A 17002-nucleotide genomic window follows, 5' to 3' on the forward strand; every position below is an offset into this window, starting at 1 on the left:
TTAATGTATTTTAGTGTTTAATAATATTATACTTCTCCCTCAAGACATGGACTGCCATCAATAATAATATAAATTGTGTATCAAGTGTGTTCACTTTTCACTTGAAGTGTTACTGTGCAGGGTCTTTCCAAGGGATATCCCCTAAATAGGTCACGTGATAATTGTCAGTCAGGTGGAACTTATTTATTTCCATTAATGTACCATGGAGCTTGTGTTGTGGCTTTCATTAATTGATCATTATGCACATACCATAGTGCAACAAAATTTGTAACAAATTGCTGGAATGTGGTTCATGGTTTGCTGGTATGAGCTTGTGTTGTGGCTGTCAACTTTTGTAACAGATTGCTTGAATGTACATACGCATGTAGTTCGTGGTTGTTAATGATTGTGTATATGAGTTGGGGTTGTTCCACACAGTTTGCACAATATTCAGATGTCTGCATGATGACACAAGGTTAAATGAGACCTGAAAAAGAACAAGCAGGCACTGAACTTAACCTTAAATTAAACACACATACAACTAACTTGGAACATCAGTCGCAACACCAAAGACACTTGCTTGGATATCCTCATGGCTTAACTATGGAGTGACATGTGTAATTAACCAGCACTAAACAGTATCTACAACACAATTTTCTTTTCTGCAAGAACTTTTTAGCACCAAGTAAAGGCACTACCATCTCTCCTACAAGAGCATTTCACAAGAGATGTGATATTAACTTGAGTACAACCAATAATATGTGGTGTATGTTTGTGAACATGTGTGTATAGTGTTTGCACATTATGTGTGCGTCTTGTGTTTGTATATGATGTAAGCATGTGTTTGTATGTAGTGAAATAAAAATAATAGTACGATGTTTGTGATCTATTTCATAACTCCCTTAGCAAAGCATCTAACTCTATGAGTGGCAAACCAAGTTGATAGGTCGTCCTCATGGCACTATGGCAGTGGTTATAGCAGGATTTATTCATTGACAAGTACAGAATGATTGATATACTCCAATAGAACAGTCAAGCAATAAATACTCTAATAGAACAGTCAGGCAATAAAATGCTCTAATAGAACAGTCATTGAACAATATAGCTGAATATTTACATCTCTGTCTGAAAACACTCCCAGATCTCAGATGCAATCTCAGAGTTGCTATTTCAAGATGGTGGCATTCCCCAAGATCACCTAGAAAAGCATGTTTTGCAAATAAGTGCTTTACACACATCTTTGGTTACCCTGACTGTAGCCATTATTGCTTGGCATGACCAGTAATTTCCACTGGCCCTTGTCCTAATAAAAAATTAATAGCTACTAGAGAAATGTATGTAATATGCTCACCACCTATCAGCAGATTTCTGTTTGGTTGCAACACCTCTACAAGGCAGAATTCATCATACACCCCCCATGGCTTGAACATTGGGTCTGTAAATTATATAACTGACAAAAATTAGTGATATCCCCTCCCCCCAAAACACATTTGCTGTAAAAAATGTGCGTCCAAGAAACTACAAGTATCTGTAACCCCATGTAAAACAGATAAGCTGTAGAAAAACACTCCATGAAATTAATGGGTAACTGAAAGAGCTGATATCTAGAGCGGCCAAGAATCAATAACGTTACTACAACTGACTATGATTACCAAAGAATGCCTTGGCTGTAGAACAGGTAAATAAAAGTAACTGGCAACCAAACAAGCTAATATCTGAAGTGGCCAAGAATAAAAGTTAAGATGATACAACTTACTACAATTATAAAACTTTTTTTCTTTACTCTGACTTATGAAAAAGGCGGCCAAATTACCAGCCAATTAGAGTTACAAAGAATTAATTTAGGATGTAGCAAGGGTGAATGTATAGAACACAGTTGAATGATTAGGACTCAATGTTGCAAGTTTATAATTGTAGTAAGTTGTATCATCTTAACTTTTATCCTTGGCCGCTTCAGATATTAGCTTGTTTGGTTGCCAGTTACTTTTATTTACCTGTTCTACAGCCAAGGTATTCTTTGGTAATCATAGTCAGTTGTAGTAACATTATTGATTCTTGGCCACTCTAAATATCAGCTCTTTCAGTTACCCATTAATTTCATGGAGTGTTTTTCTACAGCTTATCTGTTTTACATGGGGTTACAGATACTTGTAGTTTCTTGGACGCGCCTTTTATTACAGCAAAGGTGTTTTGGGGGGGTTATATACTCACCTGTGGTTTGAGGCACATGACGCACTCACTATATATATACTGCATGTCATGCCCATTTGCAGCCTAATAACTTGCCACGGGCACCGGTATGATCGATCGCCTAAGCCAGTTCAGGCTAAGAGCCCTACGATCACTGGATTCATTTTATAGACATAACTGAATAAGTTGATGATGGTTGCTGGTGGTTAGCGGCAGATAACATTGTCACTACGTTTTTGTTGAAGTGAATGGACAAGTCCTAGCAATATACGGAAATATGTTTACTAAATGCTACAATCAATTTTTACTCTGTGAGTCAACTCAATTGTGACCCAGTCTGAGAAAACCGGTCTCATCGGCCATGTCAGCAGATTCAATTTTTCACCCAGGACACAAAGCTACATGAATAAACTATCTAATTCCACAATCAAAATCAGCTAGACTTGAGTGGTCTGGTTTTGCTGGCTGCTTTTCCCAAGCCCAGTAGCGATCCGTACGTGTGGTGTGGGGCCTTAATGGAGCTCTGGTCAGCCTGGGGATGACTGTATGTGGCTGTACAGCTCTGTAGTGTTGAATAAGTATCTCTGCTGTGAATTTCCTTTCATTTTAGCTAATTGTGAGGCCTGAATGGCCCAAAACTTTGCCTAATTCATCCCTACGCCTCCCTTTGTAATTTTTGAACACCATCTTGCCCACCTTCCAGGCCCCCTACCTTCCACCCCTTTTGCAGCTCGCCTGATACAGTCAACCTCAGTTTTAAAAACTATCTAAAATGGCAGGAAACTTAGTTGTTGGCTACTTGCACAGTGGATGCTCTGGAAGGTGAGGAATTGGTGAAAATTTGATACACATAGTTTCAACCATTGGCAAGCTACAGCACACTAAATACTTAAAACCGGCGTTTCTCGATGCTTTTAAATAGGCGATAAGATCGGTTCTCCCAGACTGGGTCACAATTACTAAAGGAAGCGCACGACTAATTCTACCATACCAAACTATGGCAAAATACTCATGAGTTAATTTTGTTATGTTACTTTGCATATGTATGGTGTGTTTTTGTGCTCCATGGTAAATGTTAATTATGAGGCATGGTATATATTATATGAACCGTGGCTCACTTCAGTGTATATGCTTACGTATATACACCCCTCATCCTCAGTCATCAGAAATTTACTGGTGATAAACCCCTCAGCAAATTTAGCCTTGTGATATAAATTTCCTCTGACTTCAGACTCAAGTGCAATACACTGAAGTGAGGGTTCATATAATATGCACCATACCTCGTAAATAACACGTACATAACATAGAGCACAAAAACACCATACACACGCAAAGTAACATAACAAACAAACTCACATGTATTTCACCACAGTTTGGCATTGTAGTAGTCATATGCTTCCCTTAGCAATGGAGTTGGCTTACAGCACAAAATTGATTGTGACATTTAGTAAACTTATATGACCCACTGAGCAAAAACCGGCCATTTTTGCACAGTCCTCAAATTTCATTTTATTGCTACTCTGTTATCTATAGTAACAAAGGAGTGTACAGCTACAATTTCAGCATTAGTGATGAATAATCTTGGAGTTATAGTACTAGACTGTTGGAACAGGAATAAACTTGATTTGTACAGCAACAATATGGCAAATAAAGCACAGGCACTTATTTAATCGATCATAACTCATGACTGAAACAAGCTACAAGGACATAGTTTGGCTCATCTGTTCACCATGGACTGGCACATCACCCATGCATGGTATAGTGTTTTCCCTGTACATTTCAGTGTGGATAAAGAAGAAGGCGATACCAATAATGAAATGACAACAGTAAACTTCATTTCTACCAACAAAATCCAACAAAATAGAATTTTGCAAAACAGCCGGTTTGTGCTCAGTGGGTCACTTATGTCCATATATTGCTAGGACTTCAGGGGCAGATCTAGGGTTTCTCAAGGGGGGTGCTGAGCTAGGGGCATCTATAGTGGGGACTAAGAAAAGTGGCAACTGGTTGATACAACTAGCAACGTAGTACAGTATAGTAAACACACTCAGCATGCGGAGCATACTTTATCCTTACTTACTGTCCCAATAGTGAAGCTAGTAGGGTAATGTAGTACAAAATCCTAAAACTGAAAAATAACCGGATCCCACAATTTACGTATGAACAACGTTCTATTGGTGTATTGCATTTCCTCCTGACATGTGGTGCACGGAAACTCACACTATTAAAACCACTATCGATCATGAGATACTGATGTATAAAAGAAACAGAATGAGTGCTCTGTAGTTCAGGTTAGTGTGCCTAGAGTGATATATATCACTTATACCATGACTGCATTGAGTTTTGCTGATATAGACACCATTAGCCCTCAGGCCTGCAGCCCTCATGCTTCAAGTGTATATATCAGCAAAATCCCTTGCAGCCATGGTATAACTATGACATATAGCGGTACAGCTATTACATATATATATACCAGCAAGAGTTCATAATATTGTGAACTCTTGATACTAGTTAAAGCACCGCCGCGAGTGCAATATGGAAAAAATAGTACAAGGACATGGGCGAGAAACTAATACAGCACGAGGCAGAGCCGAGTGCTGTATTAGGTTCAAGACCATGCCCGAGTGCTATTTTTTTCCATATTGCACGAGCATGGTGGTGCTTTAACTGGTTTATTGTACTAAAGTAGTGGCTGTGAAGAGTGGGGGTGACACCAAGTAGCAGGAGATGAGTGTCTATCCGCATAAGTTTGAGACTGTGTGTATTGCAGTGATTAACTATTCGAGGCAATATTCATACTCGTTCACACTGCACCAGCGTGATGAAGCTAGTTACTAAGCTTTAATTGATTTGAGCTGCCAAGAGCCTTGACAGTAAGTGGCCGACTGCTTGTTCCTTGGTCAAGGCCTGGCTTAATGCCCATGAGTAAGTCTGTGACTATGTTATAGAGAGGTTTGCTATCATGTTTAGCGGGTGAGAGTGCATTAATAGAAGCCATGGTGTGGCGCTGTGAGCAATGCCACAAATGCAACTGGAAGCGAATTAACTTATCACGTTCCACTTGGCTTTACAAGCTGGACAGGAGTTACTTTGTAGTGTTGATAATGCCATCTGCTCTGTTCCTTTGCTAACTGCATTCTGTAAGAATGGCTTTCAGGGTAATTCGCCTACTTGTGTGTAGGTCATAGCATTGTTCTCTGTGTTTATGATACATCGTAATTGTTGAATGGCTTCATAACATTGCAGTAGTTTGGTGAAAGGAATGCAATATGTGTTTGGCATTGGTTATGCTTTGGTCAACTTGTTTACTGTTTCAACAGTGCTGTATTGGGATCAAAGGGAAAATACAGCACACTTAGGCAAATACAGCACAGTTGAAACAAATACAGCACCCTGCCAGCTTTGAAGTGTGCAGCCAGGTGTACAATATGGAAATAAAAGTTCACTTTTCACTTTGATCTTTTCACCCAAAGTACAATAAATATATATATGTGACCCAGTCTAGGAAAACCAGGCTTATCACCTATTTGAAAGTATCGAGAAACGCTGGTTTTAAGTATTTAATGTGGTGTAGCTCACCAATGGTTGAAGCTATGTGTACCAACTTTTCACACGTTTTACGCCAATCCCTTACCTTCCAGAGCATCCACTGTGCAAGTAGCCAACAACTAAGTTTCCCGCCATTTTAGATAGTTTTTATACCGAGGTTGACTGTATCAGGCGAGCTGCAAAAGGGGTGGGAGGCGGGGGGACTGGAAGGCGACCAAGATGGTGTTCAAAAATTGAAAAGGAAGGTGTAGGGATGAATTAGGCCAATTTTTGGGCCATTCAGGTCTCAAAATTGGCTAAAATGAAAGGAAATTCACAGCAGAGGTACTTATTCAATACCACAGAGCTGTACAGCCACATACAGTCATCTCCAGGCTGACCAGAGCTCCATTACGGCCCCACACCGCATGTACGGATCTCCACTGGGCTTGGGAAAAGCAGCCTGCAAAACTAGACCACTCAAGTCTAGCTGATTTTGATTATGGAATTAGATAGTTTATTCATGTAGCTTTGTGTCCTGGGTGAAAAATGGAATCTGCTGACATGGGTGATAAGACCGGTTTTCTCAAACTGGGTCACATATAAAGAACTTTGCGTGGGAAGATCAAAGCAAAATAAGCATTCTTTATTTGCCGTACAAGCAAAAGTGTTCTATAGTGGGCAGATATAGAACACTTCATAGACCCACAGTTCTATATCAGGTAGTTATAGAACTGCCAGGCCTATTTGCAGACTAATAGCCTGCTTTGAGTGAGTGATCACTCACTGTTGGCCAGTACAACCAATCAACCAAGCCAGTCTAGGCTGATAGCCTGTACTGCGTTGGCTGACCAGTCGGCCCAACTAGTAAGAGGAGAACCACTGGATTTAATTTATAGACTCACTTGTTCACATAAATGGATGAGTCCTAGGAATATCACAGAAATGTGCTTATTAAAGTACCACAATCGAAAACTTTTAGTTGTTGAGAAGACAAACTAGACTCACAAAATGACTAATGCAAGCGCAGCACAGTGCAACACAGGTGAAATACAGGCGCAATGCCTATTGTACCAATGATAACACTACTCTATGAGTTTCTAATTGTTTTGTGTGTCTTGTGTGTATCTCAAGTTGACAGTCAGATAAAGCACTACCTTTCGCTGATGCTGTACGGGAAATATAGCACTCAAAGAGTGGTCTCAACACAAAATATAGCCTCGTGCTATATTTGTCTCTCGCTCACTCTTTTTGTGCTATATTTCTTGTACAGCACTCGCGGCAGTGCTTTATCTAGTATATAATATGTGAGCATGACAGTAAGTTACTGTATCTTTACAGGATCATGACCTTGACGGCAAGAAATGTTTAGACTGCAAAATTGGAATATTCGGTGTTCCAAACGTGGGGAAAAGTTCAATTGTACATCGCTATATATATGGTGAAGAATCTACTGTGGATGTCTCACGAAGAAATACAGTATCCTTTTGAATTTGTGTTATTGAATTGGTACATATGCACAACCATCCCAAGTCAGTTGCTTTGATTCATGATCAGTAATTTATCGTTTTCTTGTATGCAGTATGTATGCATATCTGTAAATTTTATGAAGGCAGGGTTGATTTGGGGATTTATGCTTTAATCAAATACACAGAGCTACAACTACATACAAATATGTAAGCATAACAAAATTTGTCTCCATATTGGCCATAGCCTTATGCTTCTTGCTTCTCCTATAGTTTGCTATATGGCTTGGAAACTACCTGTAAAAGGAGAGAGCTGAGCTTTCACCGATAGTCCTACAGTACAGGACTTGATCATAAAAGTTTGTGCTTTTCCAAGAAAATAATTGACCAGAAAACAACCTCACAATGCATACGTACCTTTTTGATTCCTTGGATATATTTGTTAGGTATGTATAATCAAGCCCAAAAGTACCTTAAGGGCAATCAATCCACAACACTTCAAAAATGCTACCACAAAATTATATTTTTGTTGATGTAGAAGAATTTTCTACTGGCTGATTACTAATTAAGTTTTTTCTTGAGGCAAGCATAGCTCAATGCTACCTAAGGCTATTGGCTCAATTGTCTCACTGTTAGACAATGCTTCAGCCCAACAGGTGCATTTTAGCATGTCATAGTATGAGCAATGCATTCATCACATACTTTCCTTTGTGTTCCATTTCTTTTCACTGACCCTTGTAAGACAGTGTCTGTACCACATCCCCATCAACTGACTGGTTTTAGGCTAGCTCAGTCTGTAGGGCTGTGTAATGGACAAACATAGTCTCAAAAAATATGCTGAATGTCTACATTGCTAATTATACAGTAGTACGGTATATTGTGAATCATAAAGGCTAGCACATTCTCACAAAAAGTATTGGCCAGAAGCTAGCCTCACAATACCTTCATAATGCCTTGGCTACCTACAGCCAAAAAAACACTTCTGATAAATATAAAATTTTATTTCACAGAATTTTCTACCGACTGATTAACTGCCTGCATGCGCACATGCGTGTTTCCGGCCTGCCTGCCTGCCTGCCTGCCTGCCTGCCTGCCTGCCTGCCTGCCTGCCTGCCTGCCTGCCTGCCTGCCTGCCTGCCTGCCTGCCTGCCTGCCTGCCTGCCTGCCTGCCTGCCTGCCTGCCTGCCTGCCTGCCTGCCTGCCTGCCTGCCATAAGACCTGGTAGTGCTAGGTGCACGGCTCCAGAAATTTCACATAGCCAAGGTAATGATTGTGAATTCATGAATCCGCTGTTGTTCTGGTTATGTTTTGTCCACTGCATCATGCTGCTCACTTTCATCATTCATTGGCCTTATCATTCTTCCAGAAGGATAATTGATAGTTGCGGCACACTTCACAGCCTTAACATGTGATTTTTGCATGAGATTTTAATGAAGTGTGAATGTGTGATGTGTGACTGGGTTTTGGAAAGTTGCCCATATTGGCGCATTGTTGATACAGAGAATAATAATTTAAAGCATTGTTATTCATAAACCTTGACAACTACATACGGATTTTTCATCAAAGATGAAGCAATTCATAACCTTTAAGAGCACCTGGTGGCCAAGGTAATCCTTATAGAGTTTCCTGTCATTTCAGATAGGTTTTTCACCAGTGTTGCTGTATCACTAGTCCTCAAAAACGGGCAGAGGGGTGGGGTGGGCAAGAGATAGACTACAAAATGGATAAGGAAGGTAACTGAAGGTACCAGACCACTAACAAAGGCAGGAAATAGATTGAAATCTCACGAGAAACATACATTCAGCTCCATGCATGGAGCTGAATGTATGCTCAACTGTCTAGAGTGTTTGAACGCTCTAAAGCATTTCCCTGGTGTTCACAGACCTGTACAGATGTCTGGCATGGTTATAAATGCCACCAGAAAATAGTCTACCAAAGGCAGATCCACCAAGGTGAAGGCGAGTTTGATGTGGAAATTGGTGCAGCAACTTCATGCTGGTGCTATCTCAGTTTTGGCTCTTGCACCCATATGGTTGATTTTGCTAAATCTGGTCACATACAGCTAGATAGTTAGACATAAAAAGTAAACAAACTACAGTAGTTATTATAAGGAAGTGTACATCTATATAACACACATGCTGAAAAAAGTGAAGAAACAAGATAAAAAATGTTACAATTGAAATGATAATAATACACACAATAAAAACGATTAGATAGCTACTCGCTACAATAAAACGAAACACCTTTTAATTGCCTACTTTTGGCTAGTTTCATTTCGAGATTTTAGCCAAAAGTAGGCATTATAATGTGTTTCATTTTAGCAACTAGCCATCTAAACTTATTCGACTTGTTACCTTACTTTTTGTTGTATGGATCATTCTCAATTCAGTTGTAACATTTTTGAGCTTGTTTCCTTCCTTTTTGTAGCATGTGTATTATATCAATTTATATTTCCTTTCAAAAAATTTTAATAGCTAGTTATGTATATATATATAAGTGCAATAAAAACTATTTAATTTTAAAAAGTAGTGAAGCAAGAGATGATGGTAGCTATGAGGCTTGGCATGGGAAAATCCTTGAGTAGGAATTTTCCCACATTGTTACAATGCCAAGTAGGGATTTTCCCACATTGTTACAATGCCAAGTAGGGATTTTCCCACATTATTAAAATGCCAAGTAGGGATTTTCACTACTTTTTATTGCGGGAATCCTACTTCATTTTTAAATTAATAATTTTTGTCAATTTTTTTATGTTAGAGCATAGCTACAAAATACATGTGTTGCGGTGACTGCTGTATTAGAGTATCTCGATCTTGCTACTTAGTCATGCAATAGATTAAGTTGGGGAAGGGGGCGTGGTACAAAAATTTGGTTTCTACGAAACAAAATCATTGAGAGGCATGGCCTCAGCACTGATTATTGGAGGTGTCATGGCATGCTTTGATCATTAGGGGGCATGGCTCATAGATAATTAATGAGAGTTAATTACAGTATCTTGCCCAGGTTAGTTGCTACCCAGTACTACGAGGTATTCTACAGTCCATAAAGCACCTCAAATAGTTTAGTGGCATCTAATACGCTCCTTCAAAGAAGGTGTCAATACAGAAATCAATGCCTTGGTATGTATTCCTGACATGAAGAAGATGACCATTTAATTGATGATAAAAGGAAGAGCAGAGCGCAGAAGGCAGACATTCATCGGAATCATAAAAGAACACCCACTAGTGATTTGTTGTTGTGGTGTAAATGGTGGCCACACACTGCTTTGTTTGGCCTCCAGCCTTGTGGCTGTGGTCAGGCAGGTAGTGATGCAGTGGAGCAGACTGACCAAATTATGGGTTTTGATGTTGTTGTTGTTGTTGTTTTTTTGTTAATTCTATGTCCGCATGCTTGTAAGCGTTTTCTTGTTGTTAAGGGGGCACGCTACTAATTCCTATGGCTTCACATGCAAAATTTTGGTTTCCATTGATCTGTGCTTGCTTTCCATCCCCTTTTGCATCAGTTGTGTTTGTGGTGATTAAAAATCACCATCTCCAGTTAGAAGTACTGACTTTATGACTCAGGTTAGTATTTTAGACCTAAAGAATGAGAATTCTACAAATTTTGGATCTAGTCTCACAGTTTCAATTTTGTCATCTGCTACCTAAGTATGTTTGTAATGGAAGTAATTTTTTGAAGTATTTTATCAATTGAGCTATTGAACTCTTTAAATTTTCTATGAAAAACAGTTACCTCCTCTTTTGAAGCCATAGTAGTCATTCCTAAAAATCTGTTTCGATACTTTTAAAGATAATGTTATTACAAGCCACTGCAAGTATTTTTGTGGAGTTTCACAATTAGCTGTAGGAGGAGAATCGATTTTAGTGTTACAGTTACAGTGTTTTGTAACCACGCCATAATTTGTACATACTTCAGAGGATTTCACTCAGATTTGCACTAAACAGAAGTTCAATGTCTCAACTGCAACATGTGTTATTCATAAGGTGGAGAACAGTATCACTGTTGGTTTTACAGCTTCTTATAAAACACATAATTTTATTCACAGAAGCCATAGGACATAGTTGCTTGCCCCCTTAATACTGTATTTGATGTTGAATGGAGTAAGACTATTCTGTAAGGGTGATTTTCATCATGTATGATATTTCTATGATGGTTTTTAGACACAACATTTTAGCAGCGCATGCCACTTTAGGGGGGAACCCTACTAAACAGTATATGTGACTGGATTTTGGAAAAACGACCCAAATTGCACATTAGAAGTTTCGAGATAAACGGTTTTAAAGAATTGAAGCCAGCATAAGTCTCCAAAGATAGCAAGCACGTGTATGAAATTTACACAAAAGATGCATCAATCTGTTACCTTTCAGGCCACTTCCAGTACTTGTAGCTGCTTGTAGAGTTTCCCGCCAAATAAGATAGAAAATGGAGGGTGGGGGGTGGCGGGGAAGGGCAAGAGATAGACCTCAAAATGGAGGCAGGCCACGATTGGAGTCCAGACACGAGATTACAGGGATGTGCTGGCTCCTTAGTGGCTGATATGTAGCAAAATCAACAGAGAAAACGTCTGGCCAACATTATAAGGCTGTCCACCAGTAAACCACTGATTCTTGCCAAGCCAGATCCTTCACAAGGCCTGAAACCACCATTTGAGCACTCCAGAAAAGATGTCTGTTAAAACCAGCCTCGAGTAGTTTGAGTAGTACTGAGGGTCAAAAGTAGTAGTACGATAGTGTAGCTATCCACTGGTGGTGTTAGTTTGATTTTGCCTGATGTGCGATTTGGATCGGTTTTGTAAAATCTGGTCACATATACTGCCATATAATGCTATTTGATATATACGAATGTATATTATATACTTGTATGTTACAGTGTGAGATAATAATTGTAGCTATTAAAACATAACTATGTAGCTACATTGGCATGTTACCGCATCTATTCAATGCAAAAGTGCACTTACTCACTCAGGCGGCCAATTTGGTCACACTAGCAGTACTAGTCCTCTTCTGCTTCTGTCTGAAAGGGTACATGAATTTAAGCAGTGAATCCAACTTGCTGCTTTGGTCGTGTTTCATTTTGCTTAGAGATTTACTTGGAGCTTTGCTTGGGGCAGTTGGTACAGATAAAATCCATAGAATTTTATTTGTAGGGATTTCCCACAAAGCTATGTTTTAATAGTTTCCTACTGTACATACTTGAATCCTATATTGCACTATGGTATACATGTGTGGCTGTGACTGCTTTATTAGAGTATTTCAATCCCGCTGCTTAAATTGAGTGAGGTATACAATAAATTAAGGGGTGTTATTGCTATACATGTATGTTGTTTATAGATCATTAAAGAGCATGGTCACATTTGATTCTTTTTAAGGGTGTGGTATCTTGTTCTGATCTTTTACTAATGAACAGTGTAGTTATGCAATGGTTTTATAAGTATAGTTAGAGATATCTAGCACTGTTACGCTTCAAATTGTTTTGTGGAATTTAAACACATTCCTCTAAGGAAAGTGTCAATATGGAAAATTAGTGCCTCCATATGGCTTCCTTGAATGAAAAAAGAAGACCAGGGGCGGATCCAGAAGCTGGCAAGGGGAGGGGTACAAGTTGTAGGAGAGCACTAGTTGTTGTATTTTTACATAGCAATAATCACTCCTTATCAGGTCATTATGGCCTTTGCAGATGGTTGTGAAGTCTTTACAAGACTATGAAAATCTTAAAAATCAGAACATGATAATTATTTTTAGAGGCGCTTAGTATGTATAAATGTGCTGGGAGAGTTTGACAGATGTTTGAACTTTGATGTCAGGTGAGTATACAATAATGGTGGTAATATACAGTTTTCGTGAGTTAAACAAATTGATTTGGTTCTCACACAGTTAGGCCCCGGCCTATTATGCCCAAAATTTTACTTATTATGCTTTTGAGCATTGCTCAAAAATTAAGCCTATTATGCTCAAAATTATGCTTTCAAAATCAAGATTATGCTCTAGAACTGACTGTTTTATTAGAGTATATTAGTGTTTTCTGACTGCATTAGAGTAAGTGACTGCTCTATTAGAGTATTTCAATTTTAATTTTGCAGAGTGTGAATAGCCAATAAAGAAATGATTTAATAAGTTATATCAAGAGTTAATAATAGTGGAGGGAGAGTGTCTAACACTGCATAGGCCTGTAAAAAATGATCCTGAGAAATTCAAAGGGATTCTTTCTGTAAAACTCTGTAATCTGTAGTATTCTCCATAGGTGAAGATTGTTTCAATCATCACATTTCTTTGTTCTCTCAGTGTGCAATCATCACATTACCTTGTTCTGCCTGTGTGAACATTTTACACATCTGAAGGAATCCCTTTGAATTTCTCAGGATCATTTTTTACAGGCCTATGCAGTGTTAGACACTCTCCCTCCACTATTATTAACTCTTGGTTATATTATGTGTTTTTAAATATGAAATGCACTAATAATACTATTGGCAGTGATTATTTGCTGTCTTTCAGACACACGCAATCCTCATTTTGATTAAATTTTCAAATATCGTCCGTATTATGCCTGATGCTTTTGGTCACCTATTATGCTTTAAATTATGCCGGCATAATCAGCCAGGGCTACACACAGTGTACAGTATTTCTATCAAAAGAAGTATGACTCTTCCACCAAGGTTGGAGGAGGGGGGGGCGTTTGCTCTAAATGCCCCATCCTGAATCTGCCATTGAAGACAGCCATGTGATTGATTCAGAAGATGAAAGGAAAGGCAAAGCATAGAAGTCAGATGTTCCCTAGAACTGTGTGTGGTTTGTTTGGGCTCCAGCCTTGCAACTGTGATCAGGCTGAGGTAGGCAGACCAAAAATTTCTATAGATGATTTTTTTTAATTGAATATTCAACCTTCTGTGGTTCTAATACTGGATTTGATGCTAGATCCACTAACTATTCTGTAAAGGTGATTTTCATCACATAATTGATTCTAGGGTAGTTTTAAACGGCAGCATTTTAATGGGCACTGGGGGGAATAATACTACAGCACTACCATATTTGTTAACAGTATTTTTTCCCTTTAACAACAATTATAAGAAATGTCAAATGGAAGAAAAAGTGATTAAAAATATACGACCAGATGAGCATGAATATTTACGATTAAACATTTGGGATACTGGATATTCACAAAAATTACAATCAGTAAGTTGCCATATGCAGTACAGAGTAATATATGTATATATGTATTTGTGCTTGTGTATAAAGTATCTGTTGCTATGTTTTTACATAGTACTTGGTAAGTTTTGATTGTAAAGATAATTTCAATCAGTTGTATACAATCTAGTAGTCCAGTCCACTAGTCCACTGGACTGGACTAGTGGACTGGACTACTAGATTCATGTTTTTTCTTTCTTTTTAAACACATATTTAAGGAACTGGTTGTAGCTATTGCTACATTGAATGTAAAATATACAGGTGAACCTGTCTACTTGGTACTGCCTGTTCATCTTAGGATTGTGTACAATTTGCATAACTACTCTCTCTTGCCATAATCTCCATTGTATAACTACCATTCATCTTATCATGAAGTACAAACCAAATAATACGTACATGTGTTTGTAGTGTTGTGGTAACCATGCATCCTAAATACTAGTTTTAGTCACAAGTCAGCTAAATTAGATGGTGACAGTTAACTGTTTTGCTGTCCATAGCTGATACATAGCTGAAGCTGGACAATGTTAGCAAGTCTAGCATGATCACACCTTTCTTTGTGTGGGTTTCTTTATGTGGTACAGGGGGAGTGATCTAACTACATGAGACTAGCATACTAACAACCAGTTCTCTTGGTATAAAGGAAAAATACCTGAGTCCAGTCCACCAGTCCAGTCCACTAGTCCAGTCCAGTGACTGTATGCAACCATTTTATTCAGATCTAAAATACTGGTAAATATTGGGTTGTGCCAAGTTGATGCTATCTAACAATTTATCAAGTAATTGCTAGTAAATTTATCACACCCTTGCTAGTAAATTTATCACACCCTGTGGTCATATGCTCTCCTCTTCTGCTGTTCATTGCGGCAATAACAAGTTGACACCGATAAGAATTGTTAAATAGGGATAAATTATCATAAAGATTAAAAACTTGTACATTAAAGTATGCACACTGATGCGAAATGCCCCATAAACCATGAGCAGTGATATCCAAACAAGCATCACAGCACTACAATACGACAGGTTCCCCCAAGCAATGGCAGAAGGTCAGGCTCAATACAAGCATCATGGCAGATGCCCCTCAGCAAATGAGCAATGACATCACAAATTTGATTCATTATGGCATAAAAATTTGCTTTGTTTAGTGAATTACTAAAGCACTGTTTTTTAACTTCTTTCACCAGTTTATCAGTTGATTTGGTGAAGCAGCAAATGCAAAACAGTACATGTTCTGAAATGTGCACCATAGTTATGATAGAGACACATGCTAGTGCACATATTATTAGACTACTCAAAGCCCATGGGTTGATCTTGCGGTTAGAAGTAATCTCCTTTCACCAATATCACATTTCCTGTAACGTCTGACAATGTATTTGTATGATGAAGGCAATTGCTCCAGGCAGTTTTTTTCAAAGCTATCATTTTTGGAAGAAGTTCCAGTTGGTATCTTCATGAAACATCCACCAAAAGGCATGTTACCACTTCTACTAGCACTTTTTAAAATAATGTTAACAGGAGAGGTTGAGAAATAGTGTACAAAATTGTATGGCTTTATACATGTAAATTTCAAATTTTGCGATGAAAACAATCTAAACTAATCAGGGCGTGTGCAACAGAACTGAATCATCCAAGTTCTTCAGCAGCAGTTTGCCTCTTATCAGGTGATTGAATTAGTACATATGCACAGATTGTTTGTCAGTAGTATGAAGTTGAGAGTTTGTCATACATTTGTGAGCTGAGGTGGTAAAACAGCAAATGCGACGTGAATTATAGTGGAGACTGTGGAACCTTTGAACTCACAGTGATAGTTTATTTGCGGCGTGTACTTTTTATTTTCTTGGCCACGTGACTCACTACCATGAGTCTTGATATTATATAATCCCTATTTTGAATTGGCATGAAGTAACCAACCCATGCAGACTAAAGCTTTTCCACCTGTAAATATAATATACCGTTAATAATGTCCATTGTTGTCCTGTTGGGGTGCACTATCTGGCTGGAGCTCTTATTCAAGTGCCTCACACAGTCTGTTGATTGTGGAGGTAGTTTGGTAAATGTACAAGGCCTTGACTGCGATGGGGTCAAATAATTTGATACCTTTTCAGTGGCAAAACAGTAGTAAGTATCTGTACACTTGGGTAGGAAAGATTTTAGGGCAAGACAGGCTCTGTCCCTCAAAAGATCATTCAAATTAGGCCAGAGAAAGTGAACCAGTATATCCAGCTAGCTTTCACCCAAGTATCCCAGTGATGAGTTGGCTGACTATTCCTTGGTGCGAAATGGTTGGCTATGCATACTGTGTGGGACTGTGTATTAATTACAAAGGAAAATAATAACAACAAGTATATCACATGCAGGAGTTACATGGTTGTGTTCTTACTGTTCGGACGGGAAAACTAGCTTCCTGGATAATTTGGCCAAGTACGTGCTACTGCGCATGCATCACTCTTATTGATGCCCAATATATACTCTAGTTGATGCCCCCAATCCATATCACCCCTAACTGTGTAATTCTATGCTGCTCGCTCCATACGTTTAAAGGTTTAAACTTCATTTTAAACAGCTTTCATTTCTTGCACACTACATAGTTGACCTTTTTATATAAGGTTTTTACCCATGTGGGATATTGTATGCATAAATGTACATAAGTGCACATGCACA

The 17002-nt window shown here is 38.6% G+C and overlaps 1 protein-coding gene and 1 long non-coding RNA gene across 3 annotated transcripts in view; one reads left to right on the forward strand and one right to left on the reverse strand.

The window, feature by feature from the left end:
- The window catches only part of LOC136254851 (uncharacterized), a 100302-nt gene that overhangs the window by 71060 nt on the left and 12240 nt on the right, over positions 1 to 17002 (forward strand). For both annotated transcript variants that reach the window (XM_066047612.1, XM_066047613.1), the window contains exons 8-9: positions 7039 to 7176; positions 14228 to 14332. In XM_066047612.1, coding sequence (XP_065903684.1) covers positions 7039 to 7176; positions 14228 to 14332 — 243 coding nt within the window. The remainder of the gene's footprint in view (positions 1 to 7038; positions 7177 to 14227; positions 14333 to 17002) is intronic.
- Positions 1099 to 1453, reverse strand: LOC136254852 (uncharacterized). Its single transcript, XR_010700805.1, has 3 exons — positions 1331 to 1453; positions 1228 to 1282; positions 1099 to 1177 (listed from the first exon to the last, which is right to left on the reverse strand). It is a non-coding gene; the product is annotated as an uncharacterized lncRNA (long non-coding RNA).

This window comes from Dysidea avara, chromosome 4 (assembly GCF_963678975.1).
Source record: "Dysidea avara chromosome 4, odDysAvar1.4, whole genome shotgun sequence".
Lineage (NCBI taxonomy): Eukaryota > Metazoa > Porifera > Demospongiae > Dictyoceratida > Dysideidae > Dysidea > Dysidea avara.